At 59.5% G+C, this 19,292-nt stretch overlaps 6 protein-coding genes across 6 annotated transcripts; 3 read left to right on the top strand and 3 right to left on the bottom strand.

The window, feature by feature from the left end:
* Positions 1–440: 440 nt before the first annotated feature.
* On the top strand, positions 441–3,632 carry TPS2 (threalose-6-phosphate phosphatase; the record flags this gene model as incomplete). Its single annotated transcript, XM_028616394.1, has 4 exons — positions 441–1,242; positions 1,280–1,765; positions 1,811–2,303; positions 2,342–3,632. The coding sequence occupies 4 exons, from the start codon at positions 441–443 to the stop codon at positions 3,630–3,632; spliced, it is 3,072 nt and encodes a 1,023-aa protein (XP_028480251.1).
* Positions 3,633–4,172: 540 nt separating this feature from the next.
* On the top strand, positions 4,173–4,556 carry EHS24_000567 (uncharacterized protein; the record flags this gene model as incomplete). The annotated part of the gene is made up of 2 exons (XM_028616393.1): positions 4,173–4,489; positions 4,550–4,556. The coding sequence occupies 2 exons, from the start codon at positions 4,173–4,175 to the stop codon at positions 4,554–4,556; spliced, it is 324 nt and encodes a 107-aa protein (XP_028480250.1).
* A 637-nt stretch (positions 4,557–5,193) lies between these two features.
* Positions 5,194–6,331, bottom strand: EHS24_000566 (uncharacterized protein; the record flags this gene model as incomplete). Its single annotated transcript, XM_028616392.1, has 5 exons — positions 5,194–5,684; positions 5,724–5,825; positions 5,920–6,083; positions 6,268–6,273; positions 6,315–6,331. 5 exons carry the CDS (start codon positions 6,329–6,331, stop codon positions 5,194–5,196), a joined length of 780 nt encoding a protein of 259 aa, XP_028480249.1.
* Positions 6,332–6,842: 511 nt separating this feature from the next.
* EHS24_000565 (uncharacterized protein) lies at positions 6,843–9,254 on the bottom strand (the record flags this gene model as incomplete). Its single annotated transcript, XM_028616391.1, has 5 exons — positions 6,843–8,377; positions 8,425–8,686; positions 8,728–9,033; positions 9,072–9,179; positions 9,219–9,254. 5 exons carry the CDS (start codon positions 9,252–9,254, stop codon positions 6,843–6,845), a joined length of 2,247 nt encoding a protein of 748 aa, XP_028480248.1.
* An 837-nt stretch (positions 9,255–10,091) lies between these two features.
* On the bottom strand, positions 10,092–10,705 carry EHS24_000564 (uncharacterized protein; the record flags this gene model as incomplete). Its single annotated transcript, XM_028616390.1, has 2 exons — positions 10,092–10,627; positions 10,702–10,705. The coding sequence occupies 2 exons, from the start codon at positions 10,703–10,705 to the stop codon at positions 10,092–10,094; spliced, it is 540 nt and encodes a 179-aa protein (XP_028480247.1).
* Positions 10,706–16,864: 6,159 nt separating this feature from the next.
* On the top strand, positions 16,865–18,266 carry EHS24_000563 (uncharacterized protein; the record flags this gene model as incomplete). The annotated part of the gene is made up of 3 exons (XM_028616389.1): positions 16,865–17,062; positions 17,131–17,901; positions 17,988–18,266. The coding sequence occupies 3 exons, from the start codon at positions 16,865–16,867 to the stop codon at positions 18,264–18,266; spliced, it is 1,248 nt and encodes a 415-aa protein (XP_028480246.1).
* Between the last annotated feature and the right edge of the window lie 1,026 nt (positions 18,267–19,292).

Here is a 19,292-nt window from a genome sequence, read left to right as displayed (position 1 = left end):
TCGTTCCCACCCCATCGCCTACACCACACCCATCGCATCCCCCTGCCACCGCGTGCAGTATCCACCTTTCCCAGCAGTCCTGCTAGACTCCCCTCTTACCTGGTACGTCACTGCAGCCAGCAACGCCAACACAAACTGGCCGAGAAGCAAGCATCCTTGCTGGCCAGCGGCAGGAACATTGCCCCCACCATATGGGCGCGCCTTCCTTGCTTCGTGCGATCTCGGAGAGTGGGCAATGAGCTTTGGCTTCTCACACGTCGCCCCGCCTTGCACACACTCAGACAACCGCCCCCTTTCTCACCCTTCATGATGAACACTGCGCCGTTGAGGTCGTGCTGACTCTTATCTTCTTCTTCTCTCCACCTGTCCAACTCGCTTACCATCCCCCTCTGGACCATTGGGCGCATGCCGATCTGTACACGCTTACACAACCGTCGCTCATGACCTTGATGACCTTTATCGCATCTCTCCCCTCTCCTCCTCTTTCTCCCATCCTCTCCCAATCCCCACCAGCAGACTCGGCACTTTCATCCAAGTACCAGTCTCGCGGGGCCCGCCATTTCCTCGCCATGGACACGATGCACCCCGACCCGACCCCGGCGGTCCCGGCAAGCCTGGAGGACATTCGCGAGCAAGTGTCGCGTCTCGAGGCCGCACACCGCGCCAAGGGCATGCCTCTCTCGGGACGTATCATCCACGTCTTTCACCACTTGCCCGTCGAAATTGTCCGTCTCACCCAGCCCAACACGTTCGGCACCTTGTCGTCTCCGATAACCCCAGAGTTCAAGCCTGAAGACACTTCCACGACGGTGGAGAGCATTGACGCCAAATGGAAGATTCACGCCCGTCGCGGCCACACTGCCATGATTTCCGGTATCCGCTCCCTCTCTGACACCCACAATCAGATTGTTGTGGCGTGGACAGGCGACGTCCTCCTCCAGCCGAGCGCCCCGTCCCAGGTCAACACCCCCAAGCAGGTGCCAACCCCCAGACGTTCCGACCCACCACCCAAGATGGTGCTCCAGGACGCTGTAGAGCTCCACCCTCTCCTCGTTGACGACACCCCGCTCATGGTGTACAACGGCGAGTTTGACAAGGAGGAGCAGGACGAGATCACGTCCGAGCTCGAGCGGTTCAGTGAGATTGAGGCCCAGCATGAGGGCGGCGGTCTCCTCAACTACGTCCCCGTCTTCCTCCCGCGTGATGTGAGCAAGGGCCACTATGAGGGCTACTGCAAGACCAGTGAGTTCCGCGGAATCCGCCATCGAACTGACCCCAGCTCTCTGGCCCCTCTTCCATTACCTGCTGTGGCTCGACTCGACCGCCACCGTCCCGTCGCCCGACCCGTCGTGGATTGCCTACCAGACGGCCAACGAGCTGTTTGCCCAGCGAGTGGCTGAGCAGTACCGCGCCGGTGACCTCATCATTGTCCACGACTACCACCTCCTCTTGGCCCCCAAGATGATTCGCGACAAGCTCCAGGCCCCCATCATCTTCAACCCCCAGTGGACTGTGCCCATCATGAACCCCTCGCCTTCGGTCAGCACCGAGAGCCGGAAAGGCATGGACTGGGAGAATGGCAGCGCCGCGTCGGACAAGCTGCAACCACACTCTGGCAGCTCTGCCGCCAACCATCTGGCTACCTCGGGTCTGTTGGGCAAGGCTACCGACCACCTCGCCAACGGCAACGGTGCTGGCGAGATCATGATTGGTTTGTTCATTCATACCCCATGGCCCAGCTCTGAGATCTTCCGATGCCTGCCGAGTGAGTCACCTTTGTTGTCACCCACACGCACTGACGTTGCCTCAGAGAGGAGAGAGCTCCTGGAGGGCATGCTTGGCGCAAACCTTGTCTTGTTCCAGACCTACTCGTACTCGCGCCACTTTGTGTCCAGCTGTATCCGTGTCTGCGGCTACGAGTCGACCTCGGGTGGTGTGGATGTCAACGGCCAGAACGTTGTCGTCGGCCACTGCCCTATCGGCATCGACATTAAGCGCGTCTCGGCTGCCCGCGACTCGCCTGGTGTCTTCCCCAAGGTCGAGACCCTCCGCGCTCTCTACCACGACAAAAAGATCATTGTCGGCCGGGAAAAGCTGGACGCTCCCAAGGGCGTGTACAACAAGCTGCAGGCGTTTGAAAAGTTCCTCCAGGTCTACCCCGAGTGGAGGAACAAGGTTGTCCTCATCCAGGTCACTACCCCAGCGCTTTCCGAATCGCCCAAGCTTGAGCGCGAGGTCGCAGAGCTCGTCAGCCACATCAATGGTGCCTACGGATCTCTTGACTTTACCCCTGTCCACCACTAGTAAGCTACAAGGGAGCCATAACTTTGCTAACCCGCAGCCATCAAGCGATTGAACACGACGAGTACTTTGCCCTGCTGTCTGTTGCGGACCTTGCCCTCATCACTTCGCTCCGTGACGGCATGAACACCATGTCGATGGAGTTTATCCTGTGCCAGCAGAAGACGAACAAGTCGCCCTTGGTGCTCTCCGAGTTTATGGGCACCTCGTCGTCGTTTGGCGAAGCTCTCGTCATCAACCCTCACGACCTCCTCGGTGTCGCCGAGGCGATCAACATTGGCCTTTCAATGTCCGACGAGGAGAAGGCTCGCCGCCATGCCGCCATGTACCAGAGCGTCATCGGCCACACCTCTCACTCATGGGCGTCGACCATTGTGCAAAAGCTCCTCGAGAACGTCGGCAACGAGCACACGGCCCACCAGACACCCGTCCTGGATGTTCCCGACATGCAGAGCCAATACAAGAAGGCCAAAAAGCGTCTGCTCATGTTTGACTATGACGGTACTCTTACTCCTATCGTCAAGGTCCCCTCGCAGGCCATCCCGACGGACCGCACTCGCGCTGCCATTGCCGCTCTCGCTGGCGATCCCATGAACGTCGTGTACCTCATCTCAGGCCGCGACGGTGACTTCCTTGAGGAGCACTGGGGCATGGTCCCGCGTCTCGGCATGTCGGCTGAGCACGGCTCGTTTGTCAAGACGCCGCAGGAAGGCGAGTGGGTCAACATGACCGAGGCACTCGACATGAGCTGGATGTCCGAGGTCGAGGACATTTTCCGTTACTACACTGAGCGCACGACTGGATCCATGATCGAGCTCAAGAAGGCCTCCATCACGTGGCACTATCGCAACGCCGACCCGGACTTTGGCGAGTTCCAGTGCAAGCAGGCCCTGGACCTTTTGGAAAGCAGCCTGGCTCCCCGCCGGCCTATCGAGGTGCTCGTTGGCAAGAAGAACCTCGAGGTCCGGCCCCTGGCCATCAACAAGGGCGAGATTGTCCGTCGCCTCCTGTACGAAAACCCCGACGCCGAGTTTGTCATTTGCGCAGGAGACGACAAGACCGACGAGGACATGTTCCGTTCCCTCCGCGGCATCTTCCCTCCCGGCGGCCCGCGCGAGGACGAGCCAGTGACCATGAAGCCGCCCGTCGGCGTCACATCCGTGCTCGAGCCCGAGGAGATTGAGCTTCTCCCAGAGGTCGAGATGCAGATCCGCCCCGAGGGTGTCTTTGCCACCACTGTCGGCCCCGCGGCCAAGAAGACGCTCGCGCAGTGGCACGTCACGTGCCCCGAGGAAGTGGTGGACGCCTTAGAGCAGCTGCTAGATGAGTGAACGGACGAAAGGAACGATTTTTTGTAGAGATGAGCGTTTGTGCGAGAAGAGGAGATTGGGCATGTATCGTAACGTGAAAGATGACTGGAGCTCGTGAGCAGCTCGTCAACACCGCGCACACTGCATCAAGGGGTTGGCACGCAGGGTCTCTGGGCTGCCAATCCCGCCACTTGCCTACCCTCGAGCTCGCTCGCATTTGGTTCGACTGGGCGCCAGCCGATGCAGCCGACGAAGGGGGAGACAATGCGCCACTGACCACAATCTCGCTCATCCTTAAGCTTAACTGCCTCCCATCAACGACGTCTGTCTCGTGTTCACCCCACCTGCCCATCACCATCCACCATCGCAATGGCCTCGGCAAGAGAAAAGGACGACCTCGAGATGGGGCTGCTGGCCGAAGACACGTGCCCAGCGTATCGCCCAGCATGCGGGGATTGCCCCGTCTGTCGCTCCAGCAACAAGACAACCCCCACCGCACCCACACCCACGTCCCAACAACAACCCACACCAGCCTCGAACAGCCCAATATTGTACGGCAGAATGCAAGACGGCTTCGACAACTGGATTGATAGCCAGCTTCGCCCGGACCTAGCTGCAATCTTTGCCAATTTCAATTTCCGTCTCATCCTTCGCATCTTGGCCACGGCTGCTTTCCACATTTGCTGCATCGGACTGTGGATCAGTGTCTGGGCTCCGGGATTCAAGTGGTACAACCGACACGTGGTGGATGCGTACAAGAACCCCGACGCGGACAACAAGAACGTGACGCCCATGCAAGTGGTGCTCATTTTGCTTGGAAGTGTGACCATTCTGTTCCCAGCCCTGATCATTACCCCGCTCGCTGGGTTTATCGTCTTGTATCTGTCCCGAAGAGTAGCCACGAGGGTGACGGGTGGCCTGCGTCCATCATCGTCAAGTGCGTAAAGACGCTGGGGAGGCTTCGATAGGACGACAATAGATTGTAACTGTTCGCATGTGGTCATGAACTGGCTGTGCTTGGCTGTGCCTCGCTCGATCGCGACGCTGGCTGCGGCAGTTGAACGCACCGCTCGTTTCCTCTCCACTTGACTGTATCCGATCCCAGCTTGTCTCCGCTTTCGCGTACTCTCTGGAAGTGTATCGACTTTGCTCGTCAAACTGTAACACTTACATGGTGATCATGACGGGGAGAACCCACGTAGTGCAGGCGCCACACGCTCGTCACCTCGGCATTGATTACATTGGCCCCATTTGAAGCAGCCTCCTTCCTTGCACCCATCCTTTGCTATCTCGTCATGGGTTAGTATCCGTTAGCTCGAAGCTGTGTTGTGTTTACTTCTTGGTTTTGAAGGCCACGAGGGGCCAGCCGCGACGAGGGGACGTCCTTAACCATCACCTCTGCTTTCATGGCCTTGCATGTTGCGCGCAAGGCACTCTTCCGAGCACCTTTCGCGGACTCGGTGACAACCAGACAACACCGTTCCTGCCACTGCTGCCATCTGTATGCCGAGGAAATGTTCATACCTGTACAAACCACTCTTGACTGCCATGCCCACGCCGCCACCAGCTGCACCATGCCTCTCTAGCAGCACCCGCCCTTTGCCTTCTGCTCCTTCAAGTTGACTGCTGCGGCAGGCTTGCGGCGCTCAAACTCTCCGCGCTCCACACGCTCGAGGATCTGGCGCGCCGTCCACTCAAACGCGTCCACGACACCCCAGCCTTCCTTGGCGCTGGTCTCGACGTAGAGCAGGTTGTGCTGCTTGGCAAACAGGGCGCCTTCGAGCGTCGACACGGCTCGCGGAACGAGCTTCTTGGCGGGCTTGGACGCCGGCATGCCGGCTCCAGTCGCGCCCGCGCTGCCGCCGGTCGTGCCGTCCTCGCTCGGCCGTGCGCTGCCCTCTGCTGCTGCGGGCGGGTCGAGGGGCACGGGGATCGCCTGGCCAAACTGTATTTGTGGCAGCGGGGTGGGCTCGGTCGCGCACAGGTCGGTCTTGTTGGCGACGAGGATGATGGAGACGTTCTCGTCGGCGTGTGCTCGCAGGTCATCCAGCCAGGAAGTGACGTGCTCGAATGCTGACGTCAGTTACCGAACAGCGGCTCGCTTTAACTCACACTCTCGCCGCGTCACGTCGTACACGAGCAGCGCGCCAGCTGCGCCTCGGAAGTAGCTCCTGGTGATACTCCGAAAGCTCTCGGTGCCCGCCGTGTCCCAGCCTAAAGAAGTCGAGTCAGCATTGGCCATACTCATGTCCCATCGCAACGAGTTGGTGTTGGTGACCGACTGTGGCTGTGGGGAGGAGACACTCACACTGCACCTTGACACGCTTCCCCTGCTCTCCAACATCAATGATACGGGCCGCAAACTCGACACCGAGTGTCGGCTCGCTGGTCCCGAACCGGTCGTCGGTGAGGCGGACGAGGAGACATGACTTGCCCACCGAAGCGTCACCGACAATGACGTACTTGAGGATACTGGATGTCAGAAGCAGTGGTTTGGGGAGGCGGAGAGAGCGAGCGAGAGTGACGAATTGGAAAGGAAGAAAGGAAAGAAGGAGATTGAGATCGAGCACCGAGAGACATCGCGTAATAAGCACACACCGGAAGAGAAGATTGGGTCAGCACACTGTTCCGTCGCCACCGACTGCGCAAAACCCACTAGTCCCTGCCTGTCAGCGTTCTGTATCGCACGCAAGGATCTCTTACCATGTGAGCTGCTCCATTCTAGCTGCTAGCATCTACGCTCCGCTCGGTGCGGCAGAGTCGGTATTCGAGATCTGGCAAGTTTCGCAGGCGGTTGTTTGTGGGGGGGGCTCGGAAGAGTCCGGTGGAGTGGAATGCCGAGAGGGTGTGAGAGAGGATGGATGCAGGGGCTTGAAAGATGCAATTGGAAGGTGATGTAGTTGCTGATGATGAGGTGCCAGACGCTGGGTGAATGGTCAGGCTGTGCGATGGAGGTTGTGTGAACAAATGGATATATGAGTGTGTGGGGCGTTTCTTTACATGACGAAGTGAGTCGCTTGGCTTGGCTTGGAGCCCGGACACATTGGAGAGACTCTCGGATGTGGGTGGCAAGCGACCGCCACGGAACCAAATATACCATTCCGGGCGAGTTGGTCGGTGGCTGACACCCCGTTTATTCCAACATTCCTCCCAACCACCAAGCAGACGAAGCATGACATACGATGTGGACAAGATGCAGAGGGGTATACAATGATCTACAGACCTAAGCTCCTAAGCGTTCAGGGCAGCCTCCTCGTCAACGACGGGGTTCTCGACGGGGGTCTCGGTGCCCTCGGCCGGGGTGGCAGTGCCCTCGACGGGAGTGACGGCGCCGCTAGGAAGCGCAGGGGTGCCACCGGGGAGAGTGGACTTTGGGGCGGGCTTGCAAATGTCCTCGCCAAAAGTGCGCTCGGAGAGAACGCTCTTCTCCTGCTTGTCGACCAGGAGTGACATGGAGTGCTTGGCCTTCCAGACGGGCAGGTAGAGCGGGAGGGTGAGCTTGCCGCCCTGGGCCTCGCCAGCCTCAAACTTGACAAGCATGTTGCCGAGGTCGGCCTTGACAAGGTCGGTCTTGAAGGGCTCCTCAAACTTGTCAATGGGAGGGTACATGTCCTCGAGGAAGGTGCGGAGCTCGTCGACGCGGGCAACCTTGACCGACTCGGTGGGGACGTGCTGGAGAATCTCGCTGATGCCGTCGGCCGAGACACGCCACTTGCACTTGATGTCGGTACGCTGCTGGCTGTCCTGGCGGATAAAGGTCTTGACACCGGCCGAGATCATGCGGAGACGAGTGTAGTCGTTGTTCAAGACAATCTTCTTGATGGTGTCGTTGACAATGTACATGGTGCGGAGCGGGTTGCCGTACTCGTTGCGAACAAGGAGGTTGTTCTCGGGGAACGTGGCCTGGAGCTGGAACCACTCCTTGAGCACGTCGATCTCGGCGTGGGTGGGGTCGACGAACGAGAAGGGGTCCTCGCGGAACTGAAGGTCACGCTTCTCCTTCTTGGTGGCCTCGGAGCGGAGCTTCTTGGGCGCAGCGGCGGCCTCGGCAGAAGGCGAAGCGGCGCGCTTGAGGGGCAGGCTTCCCTTCTCGTCAATGGCGATAACCTCGTCGGGGGTAGGGAGCGAGGCAATGTCGACCTTCTCGACCTTGGTGGCATTGGCGGCGGGGGCCTCGGGGGCAGCCTTCTTCTCAAGGACACAGACGTAGAAACCGCCAGTGTTCTGGTCGTGGGGGAGGAGACGGAGGGAGCGCTCGAGGTTGAGCTCGGCGGCGTTGGCGGGAGGCCAGCAGGTCTCGGGCATGCCCTTGAGCTTGTCCTGCTCACGCTCAGCGCTGGCATCGACGGCAGTGCGGTACTCCTTGAAGGAAGCGTGCTCGACGAGCTCGTCGTTGGGGCGCGAGAAGACCCTCCAAGAGTTGATCCCGGGGCGGCGCTTGAGGGCGGGGAGCTTGTCGGCAACGTCGACAATGTGGAACTCTCCAGGGTGAGCGTTGAGGGCGGCAGCAACGACGGCCTCGTTCTCGGTGGGGTTGAACGAGCAAGTCGAGTAGACGAGACGGCCACCAGGCTTGAGCATGGCCATGGCGCGGTCGAGGATGCGGAGCTGGATAACGTGGAGCGAGGCACCGTCGTAAGGCGACCACTTGCTCCAGATCTCGAGGTTCTTCCTCATGGTACCGTCACCCGAGCAGGGGACGTCGGCCAATATCCTGTCAAACTTGAGGGTCTCGCCATCGCCGAGGCTAATGTTGGGAATCATGGCTGAGGGTGTTAGTCGCCGCTGAGAGGGTGAAGAGCGCGGCACTCACTGGCATCGAGGTTGGTGACAATAAGGCCCTTGGTGGGCATACGGCCGCCGGTCTGGTGGACAAGCATGTGGGTGCGCTTGTAGTCCGAGTCGTTGGCAATGAGCATACCGGTCGACTCTGTGTGGTAGGGGTTGAGAGCCTCGATGATCTGCGTGGTCTTGGAGCCGGGGGCGGCGCACATGTCCAGGCAGTAGTGGTGGGGCTCAACGTCCATGAGGAGAGGGGGGATCATCGAGACGGCCTCCTGACGGCTGAGGTTTCCCTGCGAGGTCAGCGCATTGCAAGTACAGCGGTGTTACCTACAACCGAGGTCTCGCCGACGAGGAAACGCTGGAAGGTCTTGAAGGCAGGCTGCTTGCGGACAACGCGCTTGGGCGCAGACACCTCCCACGCAAACTGGTTGGGGTACCACTCGATGGGCTTGGGAGCAGCGTACTTGACACCCTCAAGCTCGACCTCCTGCATGGTGGGGACGTAGACGTCCTTGATGAGGCCGTTGATGGTGTCGGCGTGCTCGCGCGAGCCGGTAACACGGAAGGTCGTGGGCAGCTCGGTGCGGAGGATGTTGAGGAAGTCCTCCCACTCGGCCTCGGGCACAATGTTTTGCGCCTGGAAGGTTAGCTTATACCGAGGAATCCATAACCTACCTTGTAGTACTCCTCGAAGGACTTGTTCTTCATGGACTCGGTGTCAAAGTCGTTCCACGAGGCGCCGTTAGGACGCTGAGTACGGGCGTTGGACGCCGGCCTGCGGCCCTGTTTCGGTTAGCACCTGCCAACAGCCTTCAAGCCTACCCTTCCACCACCACCGCGCTTTCCGTGCTTGCCCATTTTGTTAAGTTGGAGAGGCAAAGAGGGTTGTTTTGGTCAGACTATGCTCACCAAAAGTTCAAGATTAACTGGATGTGTGACCGTCGAAAACAGCTCGTCACGTGACCTGGAGATGTGAAGTATATTTGGTTCCGTTCATGACGTCGGGCGTGGGAGATCCCTGGGGGGTCCCACACCTCCCTTTCGTCGGGGCCATACGGGCCATCTCTTCCTTGGATCCTTGCACTCCTACAGGCCTCCAGGGATCTACTGTCGTCTCAAGCATGGCTGTCTCTGCAGTGAACGCTGGTGGCCGTTCTCTTGTTGCGCGTTTGCCAAGCTGGTGCCTCGGCTTTCGGACAAGAACGGAGGTATGTCGGTTCTGGTGGTCGGCAAACTCCGAGGCGAGACCCACTCAATTGCTTCTCATTCTGACACTGCCGATTTTTCTCAAAAACGCTAGAAGCACCTGCGCCATGGTCTGGATCAGTAGATCAGTAGTGTACCCACCTATTGTTGACATGTCCTTTGGGTCCGTGGATGATTCAGCTGCGACAACAATGAACCTGTTCCTCGCGCTGCCCGCTGCAGACCTAGTGGCCAAGTGGCGAAGTTGACGAGCAGCAGTGACCATGCTCTGCCCACCGTGCCACACTGGACTGGCCACGGCATTCCACCAACTGCCATTTGACAACAAATACATTTCACTAAGACATGTACTTCTCTTAGGACGTCTTCTCTTTGGCTTCTTGCTATAGACGGGAGCGCTGATTAACTTGATGTAAGCTCGTTGACTTGGGGGGCGTTGGTGTTGGGACAGGCGACGGGGGTGGGTTGGGGACCTGAGGAAGTCGGGTCCTACTTGGTATCACGGGTCGTCATGCGACGAAGGCCCTCGGCCACACTGGCACGGCGGAGCATGGCACCGACGCTACCACGACGGCCGCCACTGGTGCCGTCGCCCGCGGCGCGGTTACCCCATCCGTGCTCGGCCTCGCCCTCCTGGGACTTGCCGCGGCTGGTGATACGGTGGAGCGCGTCCGAGACGCTTAGACGGCGGCCCTCGGAGATGCGGACGTTCTCGGTCTCGCGCACGCAGATGGGGCAGTCCGGGTGGCCGCCCCACTCGGTCGTGCCATGTGCGGCGTGGACGAGGGCCTCAGCGGATCCCTGGACGTTGCCGTTGGTGATCTGCATCTGGCGTGTGGCGGGCCCGCGGGGGAAGCCCATGGTCACCAGCTCTTCGATACCGCGCTGCATGTCGGCGTTGCCCACGCGGTCGGGCTTCTCGAGGATGTCGTGGGAGAAACGGCGCAGGCGGCCCATAAAGCCACCACCGCCGGCGGTGGGTGGGGCTGCGGCCGCAAGGTCTTCAGACTTGTTGACGGGAGAGGCTATTGACGTCACGTTAGCGTCTGCGTCTTTTTTGCCACCCGCCGCCCCTGCAAGACGACTCAACGGGACTCACTCATTGTTGATGTGGTTGTGTTGTGTGTGAGGGAAAGGAAGTTGTTAAGGATCACTCGGTGGCGACTGTTGTATGCATGCCCACCCCCACCCTCCTTGCCTTATGTACAACCCATGTCACCGGGCACAAGGTCACAAGACTGCCGAGTCGAGACCACGACCGGCAAGCCATTGGCAACTGATGTTCCGGAGTTGCTTGGCAGAGTACATCATCCGCGGTTGCCAAGGCACTTTGCCTAGGTCGTCTGTCATGAGATGGTTATCGCCGCCATTGTTCCATCCCATTGTTATTTCCCCCGTTATCCATTGGGCCAGTGATACGCCGCAGCCTTTTTGAATGGCAATGTTCATTGGATAGGGGTTCACAGATCGTTTTCGTCATTTGGTGTTGGCTGGCTGTGGGAATGTGTCTCGGAGATCTTCGCAATGCCGTCAATTCGCACCACTGGCCGCTTTTGGCCGCGGCCAGGTATACCTGCCCACCTCCTCGTAAGCCCCGATGCGTGCATTGTTGGGCATGACGGCAACGGGAATGCCCGTTGTGCACGGAACAGTGGCGAGCAGCGTTGGGTTGGTGGTGAGTGGTGAGTCACTCGCCAGTGGCAATACCAACGACGGAACCAGGTTGGCCGCGGGCGTGAGCAATTGCTCCCTATCGGTTGGCCGCTTTTCCATGTCGTTCTCCCATCAACGGCTCGTTTACGGGTTTTGTGATGTCTGTAAGCCGACAGTGCTGTGAAGCAGACAGCAGATTGTCCTAGTGGCGTCTGATGCTTCAAGCCGAAGTGACACCTGTGGCCGACGCCGAGAGCGGCGTCAAACCGTCATCACGGCTCATATCACCGTCGAGCGCATCTTCCTCGCCACCGCTCACATCTGTGCTAGAGCTGGTCCAGTATAGGATATTTGACAATATTCTGTGCCCCTGCGGACACGCAGGGGACCTGTGAAGTGGCACCAGAAGAAAAAAAGAAAAACATCGCAAAATGGCCTCACATTTAATGACCAGGCAAATGACGAGGCAGATGGCCGACAGATATTGCTCCACACCGAGATAGTCTTGTTATTTCTTGACTCCCCCACATAGCTACGCTTATCTATCTCTCTCCGTCCCTCTTATCTTCCCCATTTCCTCTCTGGCCACCCCGTTACGGGCACGTTCAAACGATACGCCTCACGTCGCTTCCTCGTGGTCCGCGCTCGCCACTCGCCTCTCATGCGATGTAGAAAACTGTCCCTGTCACTCCGAGTCCATTATAACGAGGGGGCCTCATATATGTCCTTTCAAGATAGCCAGCCCAAAAATATAAACCTCTATGCACTCATTGTTGGCCGCAGAGGCATCGATACATGACATGACGGCACCACATAGTGGCCAAAAGCTGATTATCGCTCGCTTTCCTTTGGCCACACGATGCCGAACATGTCAGCTCAACCCACCTCCTTTCAGCCTCTGGGCAGCTCAAACAGGAGACACAGCAACAAACAGGCGCAACAGCGTTGCTGCCACTGTTCTATTTCATGATGATTCACCCGCTGTCCTCTCAATGGGTTTGGACGCAAGGCCGCTCCCGCCGCCAAGCCTTTCGGCCGGCACATGACCGTTGCTGTCTTGTCTGTTGAGCCTGTATATGTCGTCTCTTTTTACCCGGGTCACTGAGCAATGCGACTGGCGAGTGCATACAGCAGGACGCAGAGAAGGAAGTCAAGAGACAGATAAAAGCATCTAATCCGGAAGGCGCAAACGCCTCGTTATCGCCTCGCCGCCACTTGCACTTTGACCCGTAAGAGGCAAGTGGAGGTGGTCCACCCCAAACACCCCGCCAGCCCCTGCACACACCTGTGTTTAGAGCTGCCACTTGGTGTATCAGGTGCCGTATGCGATCGTAGTGGTCTGGGGGGTGTCAGAGAGCTCGATTGGTTATAATGCACGGTCGGTGTCCCCGTTACCCACCATCCTTGCCCCAACCTCTGAAACCCTCACGACCTAGGCGAGACTCACTTCCTTGAGCGATATCCACGCTTGGTCGCTCAGTTTTCCACAGTACATAGAGCCAGTAGTAGCCGGTAGCGAGCCAAACGAAAAAAAAAAGGCCGCCACCGAGCGCCTGGACCGCTTGCTGCGCAGCAGAGCGCACAATCGGGTGTCATGTCGACGTACATACATAGGTTTCCCCCCCTGTCTGCGTCGGAGTGGTCCATTTCCGAGGCCTTCTCAATCTTCTGTTGCCCCCCTTCCAAGAAGGCCTCATTACGTCGCCCTGGGGCCTGCGCATGCGTCGTGCAGTGTTATGCTCGTCATTTTCGGATCTCGGACCCCGGCGTCTCGCACCCGGTGCTGTAATCTGATTAACGACTGGTTGTAGCAGCAAGTGCAGCTGCGCAATGCTGTGGACCAGCGAGCGGGTCGGTGGGTGGTCCGCATGTCCCTAGCACACACGCTCGGCCGAGGCCAAGAAAGACCAAGAAACAAGAACCAAAAGGCCAAGCCTGTGCAAGACCATGCAAGACCGCGTTGCTCTCGGCCCGGCCCTGGGCTTATCGCGCGGCAGGGTGTGAGCATGCTTTTTTCCCTTCATTTCATGAAAGAGAGAGAAAGAGCATCGCAATGTCCCGACATGTGCAACGGGATAGCGTAGCGTTTCCTTCCGTACCAGTTGGGTGAAGACGACTTGAGCGGCAGAGGTACAGCGAGGATAGCTCCACCGATGAGCTTGGCTCCATGAAGACAAGCTTTGCATACCCGAGCAAAGGAGGTCCGCTCGCCGCAGTCCTGAACATTCGGCCTGTGGGCGGCAACCACGCCCACTACGCGACGATCGCAAGCGACAAGGTTGGCCCGAGAGCACTACCGACTTTTTTTGAGTGGCGCTCTTGCACTCTTGCCGTCGCTTCGCTTGGCTCGGTATGCCTCGGTATAGCTGGGGCCTGTGGGCGGGTTCGGCCTAAAAAGTCACCCACGGGTCACTCGTGCTGGGCGGACCATGATTGCAATGTGTGACGCATGCATCTCCCTTACATTAACCACTACTGAGCCCAATGGGCCCGCCGCGCCCACGTCCTCCCTGACTCTGGAGGTATGGAGACTGGAAGTGACGATGTCAAACGCGATCGCTGCCGCGCAGCATAGCATAACAGGCTCGTGTTTCACGCGCCACACACAGGCGTGCAGGTATGCTGGCGGGCTCCGAGGGGACATGAGATGGTGGATACCTTTCCTTTAGCGCGCCGGTGTGCGTGCTACGCCGCGTCGCCGGGGGAGCCAAGCCTACGCCGAGAGACGAGACGAAACGCAGTGTCGACCGCGCACGCACCATTGCAGTGCAACCACCCACCCACCCTCCTGTGAGCTGTGAGCCTCTCTGCGCTCCTGGCACATAAAAAAGTCCTGGATCCCCGAGAAACCCTGTTTTTCCTTTCTTTTATTGCAGCGATACGAGCGAGCGACCGTCTTTTTTCACTGCTCCCTCGCAGGCAACAGACTGACCCCCTTATGTCATGCTCCGTTGCTATGGCGTCAGCAGTCCGACGGATTCCAGCGTCGGTAAACCCAAAGGCCGCCGTCCCCGTCTCCGTGCCCACCGGCGAGCGGGACATAAGGGGCGAGCCCGAGGGTGGCAGCGGTCGGTTGCTCAGTGGATCAGTGGTGTGCTGCCGCGGAGATTAACTCGCCAATAAATGCATCTAAGGGTTTCTCGCATGACGTGAAGGGGTGAGGGAGAGGGGTGGGCAGATGGGCATCACACTGGCTTTTGTTTCACCACCGTTCCCGCGTCGAGCGCGAATGAATGAAAGAGCAAGGTCAAAGGCAATCAATCTACTGCGCCGCCGAGACCCGGAGGCTATCGTGTGTATCCATGACTGTGTCGCGCCGCGCTTCTCGCCTGTCTCAATGGAACCTTGGGCAACCTGACGCGGGGAGAGGGGATGCAAATGGCCAAATGGGATGGCGCTGAGGGACAGCGTCCCGGAATACCTCGATATGCCTCGATATGCCTCGGAGCAACCTGGGAATATGATTGGGGAGGGATCGACCAGGACAACGGGGGGGTTGCGATGTCTGCCTAACGTCGAGAGCGAGTAGTCTCTGTTTGATGTGCGCGATTGCATCCCCCCGTCCTAAGCGACGCTTCCTCTCGCACCAGGACGTATCGCGATAGCACAGGCCCCGTGTGTGGCACTGTCTGCCTGTTTGCAAAAGAAAGACGCGCGTGAGGCTCACGCGTCGGTCGTGTACCGCCATGGCAACTGCGTCGCTTCCTCTTTGTGGAGCGCAACAGAGTAAAGCTACCCCTAGGCGCGATACATGACAGGCACCAATTTGTGGCGGCTGTTGGTCTTTTTTATTCTTTCTTCTGTGCCACCATGCAACCCAAAAAAAAAAAAGACATGGTCGACGGCCACCCATCTGACATGTGCGAGCTGCGTCGGTCACGCTGATACGGTGATGCGAGCGCGCGAGCGATGGCGCATGTGGGCAACGGTTTCCGGGTGCGAGCGAGTGAAAGAGCCTATAGATGCCTAGATGCCTAGAGGTCAAGCCTCGAGCTAGAGCCGTAACCCGACACATCCCACGTTCCACCTGCCCAGACCAAACAAAAGGAGGCTTTGGCGTGGGCGTCCAGGTGCACACCAGGTTCACCAGGTGCAGCAGGCTGACGGTATCCTGGGTATCATGTATCATACGACCAACGAGAGCACGGCGAGGGCCCGTGCGCCGGCCTGCACTCGAGCATGTGCACACGATGGATTTTGGTGCCGGCGGGGCAGTCGAGTGGGGGAGGCGGCGGTGCGGTGCGGCGAGGGGCTGCTGTGGGTTGGCAGACGGCGCCTCGAGGCCCTCCCAAAACAGGTGGGCGGGAGTGCTGTGACTGGCTGCGCGCGCGGGGTGGTGTAGTCGGGTGTGCGGATGTCGCCATGCGTAATATGCACACACACATGCCATACCGATACATGTTGCGCACGGGGCGGCGTGGGGCCAGCCATACAGAGAGAACATTGGACGCACCGAGCGCACCGTCTCGTCTCCCAGGCATTGTGTCAGCCCGGATGGCTAACGCAAGGCCGCCGCCGCCGCCGCCGCGGTAGACAAGGTTGGGGGGCCGTGGGTGCCCTGCCAAGGTGCAGAGCGCAGAGCCCAAGAGCCACTAGATGTAACGGAGAGTGCGAGCCAAGGGGCCAGGCTCTCCCTCGGCTCTGGCGATAACACAGAAAACGAGATATATTGAATTGACGCGCTACAATAGAAAGCGTAATAGAGAGGGCTAGAATGCGCGTGCACGCGATCTCTCTCTCGCGTGCGTGGGACCGGTGCCGGGGAAGGCAAAGGAAGGAAGGCTGCGTGGGAACTTCTCTCAAAGGACCCAAACGTGCAGACGACGCGTGCGGCGGGCGTGTGTGTGTATGCGCGTTAGCGTGTGTGCGCGCGGATCTGTGTGGGTTCAAGATGCCCTGGTCGCTCTCTCTCCCGGGTGCGCCTGCGCACAGACCTCTGCCGCCCCGTCCGGTTGCTGCGGGATGCCGGGCGCAGAATACGTGTGTGTGTGACGTTTTAGCACGGGGCGTCGGCTGTGGTGGTGTGTGCATGGATTATCGCAGCCCCGCGGCCTCAACCCCGACGCACACTGCACTCAGGGGAGAGACGCAAAAAGGGACCCACGGTGCGGACCCCTGAAACTGTCGCGAGCGATCTGCCACAGCCCCCCTCCGCCCCGCGCCTCCGTCTGCCTCCCCGGGTGCTCCCCCTGCGCCGTAGCCGCAGCCTGCCAGCTGAATGGAGCCGCGCGTACCCACCCCCCCCTTCCACGTCGACGCTCATAAAGAGCGTGGCCATTCTCCCAGCCCCAGCTTCTCTCCCACCCAGCAAGCAAACCCACAGCCAGCGCCCCGTCCCCAGATTCCCCCGGCCTCGTCGTTCCCAGGCATCCGCTTTCGTCCTTCCTTCATTGTTCGCTCCTCTTCCTTTTGCCATTTCCACACACCTTTTTTGCCCTTCTTCTGATCACACGAAACCACAACCAACCTTTGCATCACACCCAACCACCACCACCACCACCACCACTATCTGGCATAACGAGATACCCACCCACGACACCATTCACGAACACACACCCCCAATAATACCCTCCTCCCCCCCGCACACCTCCACCTCACTCCACACCACAATGTCGTCTGCCGCCGCTGCTTCACCTGCCGTTGCGTCGTCGTCAAAACGCGCCGCACCCACCACCCCGGCCACCCCAGCAGCCAACAAGCGTGCACGCACCGACATGAGCGAGGCTCCAGAGGACGACGATGAGCCGATCAATGAGGAGGACATGGACGACGAGAGCAAGGCCAAGGCTGCGCGCCGCGAAGCAAGGGTAAGTGTCCTTTGCCGCTCGGCCGAAAAACACACATCCATTCACAGCAAAACTCACACCCACTCTAGACAATCCGCAACCGCGAGTCGGCGCAGAGGTCCCGCAACCAACGCAAGGCCCACCTCAGCTGGCTCGAAGCTCGTGTCGTCGAGCTCGAGAACGAGAACCGTGCACTGCGCACGGGCGGCACCGCCCCCTCGACTCCCTGCAAGACCCGCGAGTCTTCCCCCGCAAACTCGATCGTCTCGCTCGCTTCCGACCTCGGTATCCCACCCGAGATTGTCAGCGCCGGCGGCGGTGTCAACCTCGCCACCGTCGCCCCGCCTCCCGCCGACGTCGACATTGAGGACATTAAGCCTCGCATCCCCACCTCTGTTCCCGACATGATCTCTATCGCCACGCCCCAGCTCTCCATCATGGAGCAGGCGCCCTCGACCGACCTCGCCACCGAGAACATGCACCTCCGCTGGCGCGTCAGCATGCTTGAGAACATTGTCAAGCAGGCCGCCGCGTACTTTTCGTCCAACACCCCCATCGACATGGCCACGGCACCCCCGCCCCACCCCATGATGGAGGTCCACACTCCCTCGCCCCCGCGTATCGCCGGCATGGACGCGACCCTCTCGCCTCCTCTTTTCCCGACCCTGCGCGAGCCCGTCCAGTCGCCGCTCCGTCTCCAGACCAAGCTCGACACCACCAACAACATGACCCACCCGGACACGAACCAGTCGACCGCTTCCGCGGACGTCGTCTCGTCCTTTATTGACCTGTCAACTCCCGTCGCTCGCCACCCAGCAGTGGTGGCGACTCTGCCGGCAGTCTCCTCTGAGAGGCGCGGCGTGGCCCTGCAGCGGGCGACGGAATCTTTGACAGCAATCAACTTGGACTTGCCGGCCAACCGGCAGCGGCTGGCTACCGTGGCCAGGGTGATCGTGGCGTTGGCGCGTCTTCGAGGCTGGACCTCGGCGTCGCAGGCTCGTTCGGCGCGGACAGCCGCTCAGCTCAAGACGTCGGCTCGTCGCAGGACGCCTGGTTCCCTGAGGGCACTCAGGCGCACGAGTGGGACGAGGAGATGAACGACCTTCTCGAGACGCTCGAGGGCCAGCCCGACAGCGTCTCCAAGGTTGTTCCCGGCAATGTTGGTGTCTCGCCAGCGATGACCGGCGACCAGTGGGCTTGGGAGACGGCGATGGTCGAGTTCTAAACCAAGGACTATGACAGCGGAGGATCAGAAGAGAAACCCCCCTTAGAAAACAAAACACAACACACTACTCGAAAAACACCCAACCAACCACCCCCCCTACACCCTAATGCGGGTCAACTTGTCCCGTTTGTGTATGATCTCGGCCTGGCGTATACACACTCTTATCGTGCGCCCCCTTGGCCTATTGTCTGTAAGTCCCTGTCTCGTGCTCAGTCGTGTCTCGTGCAATTGCGACCAGGCTGGCATGTCTCCCGGCACACTTTCTTAGTTTTGTGTACCTTTCTCCACCAACACCTTCCCTCACACTCCCATCCTGGTATTGAGTGTCATCCCGCGCCCGAATGGCCCCTGGAACAGCCGACCCCCAGCCTCCGCGGCACACCCGCTCGCCTTTCGAGGCTTGAGCCGTGAGCAACAGCGTGAGCGGGGTCGTGAGCGACCAGACGCCGCGGGTGCAGGTGGCACCAAGTTAGGTGGAAGTATGAGCGGGGGCGAAACGTGGGAGAAGGCGCGCCGAACGACGAGAGTTTTGTGTTGGTGAGACTTGTTCAACCCTTGGAGCGTTACATGCGATGCGGTCTGGATGCGTGCAGGGCATGCTTGGGCAGACCGATTGCCATATGGTTGGGTTGGCGGCCATGTGCCGCCCACCGGAGGAGAAAAATAGAAAGACAAGCCCACTTTGTAGCTGTTATCGAGACGATGAAAACGACATTTATTGCCCCCTCATATGACTTGTTGCAACTGAAGGGATCGTGAGCATGGCCGCATTGGAAGCAAAAGGGAGGGAGGGACTCGGGACAGTATTGCATGACAGCCAGGTGGGGGGCGTGTGCCACATTCATTCTTCACGTTCCATATCTCATTTCATCGCTTCCAGAACGCACGATTCCAGAACACACGATTCCTGACGCTGACCTCGGTCCAGCATCAGCCATTTAATCTCGGGCCGGGTCTCGTGCGCAACTGTCCGCAAGGTGCAGCAGTACCGCGGCACTGCGTAGTCCATGAGGCCATGAGGCTGTG

This window comes from Apiotrichum porosum, assembly GCF_003942205.1.
Source record: "Apiotrichum porosum strain DSM 27194 chromosome Unknown scaffold_1, whole genome shotgun sequence".
Lineage (NCBI taxonomy): Eukaryota > Fungi > Basidiomycota > Tremellomycetes > Trichosporonales > Trichosporonaceae > Apiotrichum > Apiotrichum porosum.
The sequence above is the reverse complement of the archived record's forward strand: the minus strand, read 5'-3'. Positions and strand labels throughout refer to the sequence as shown.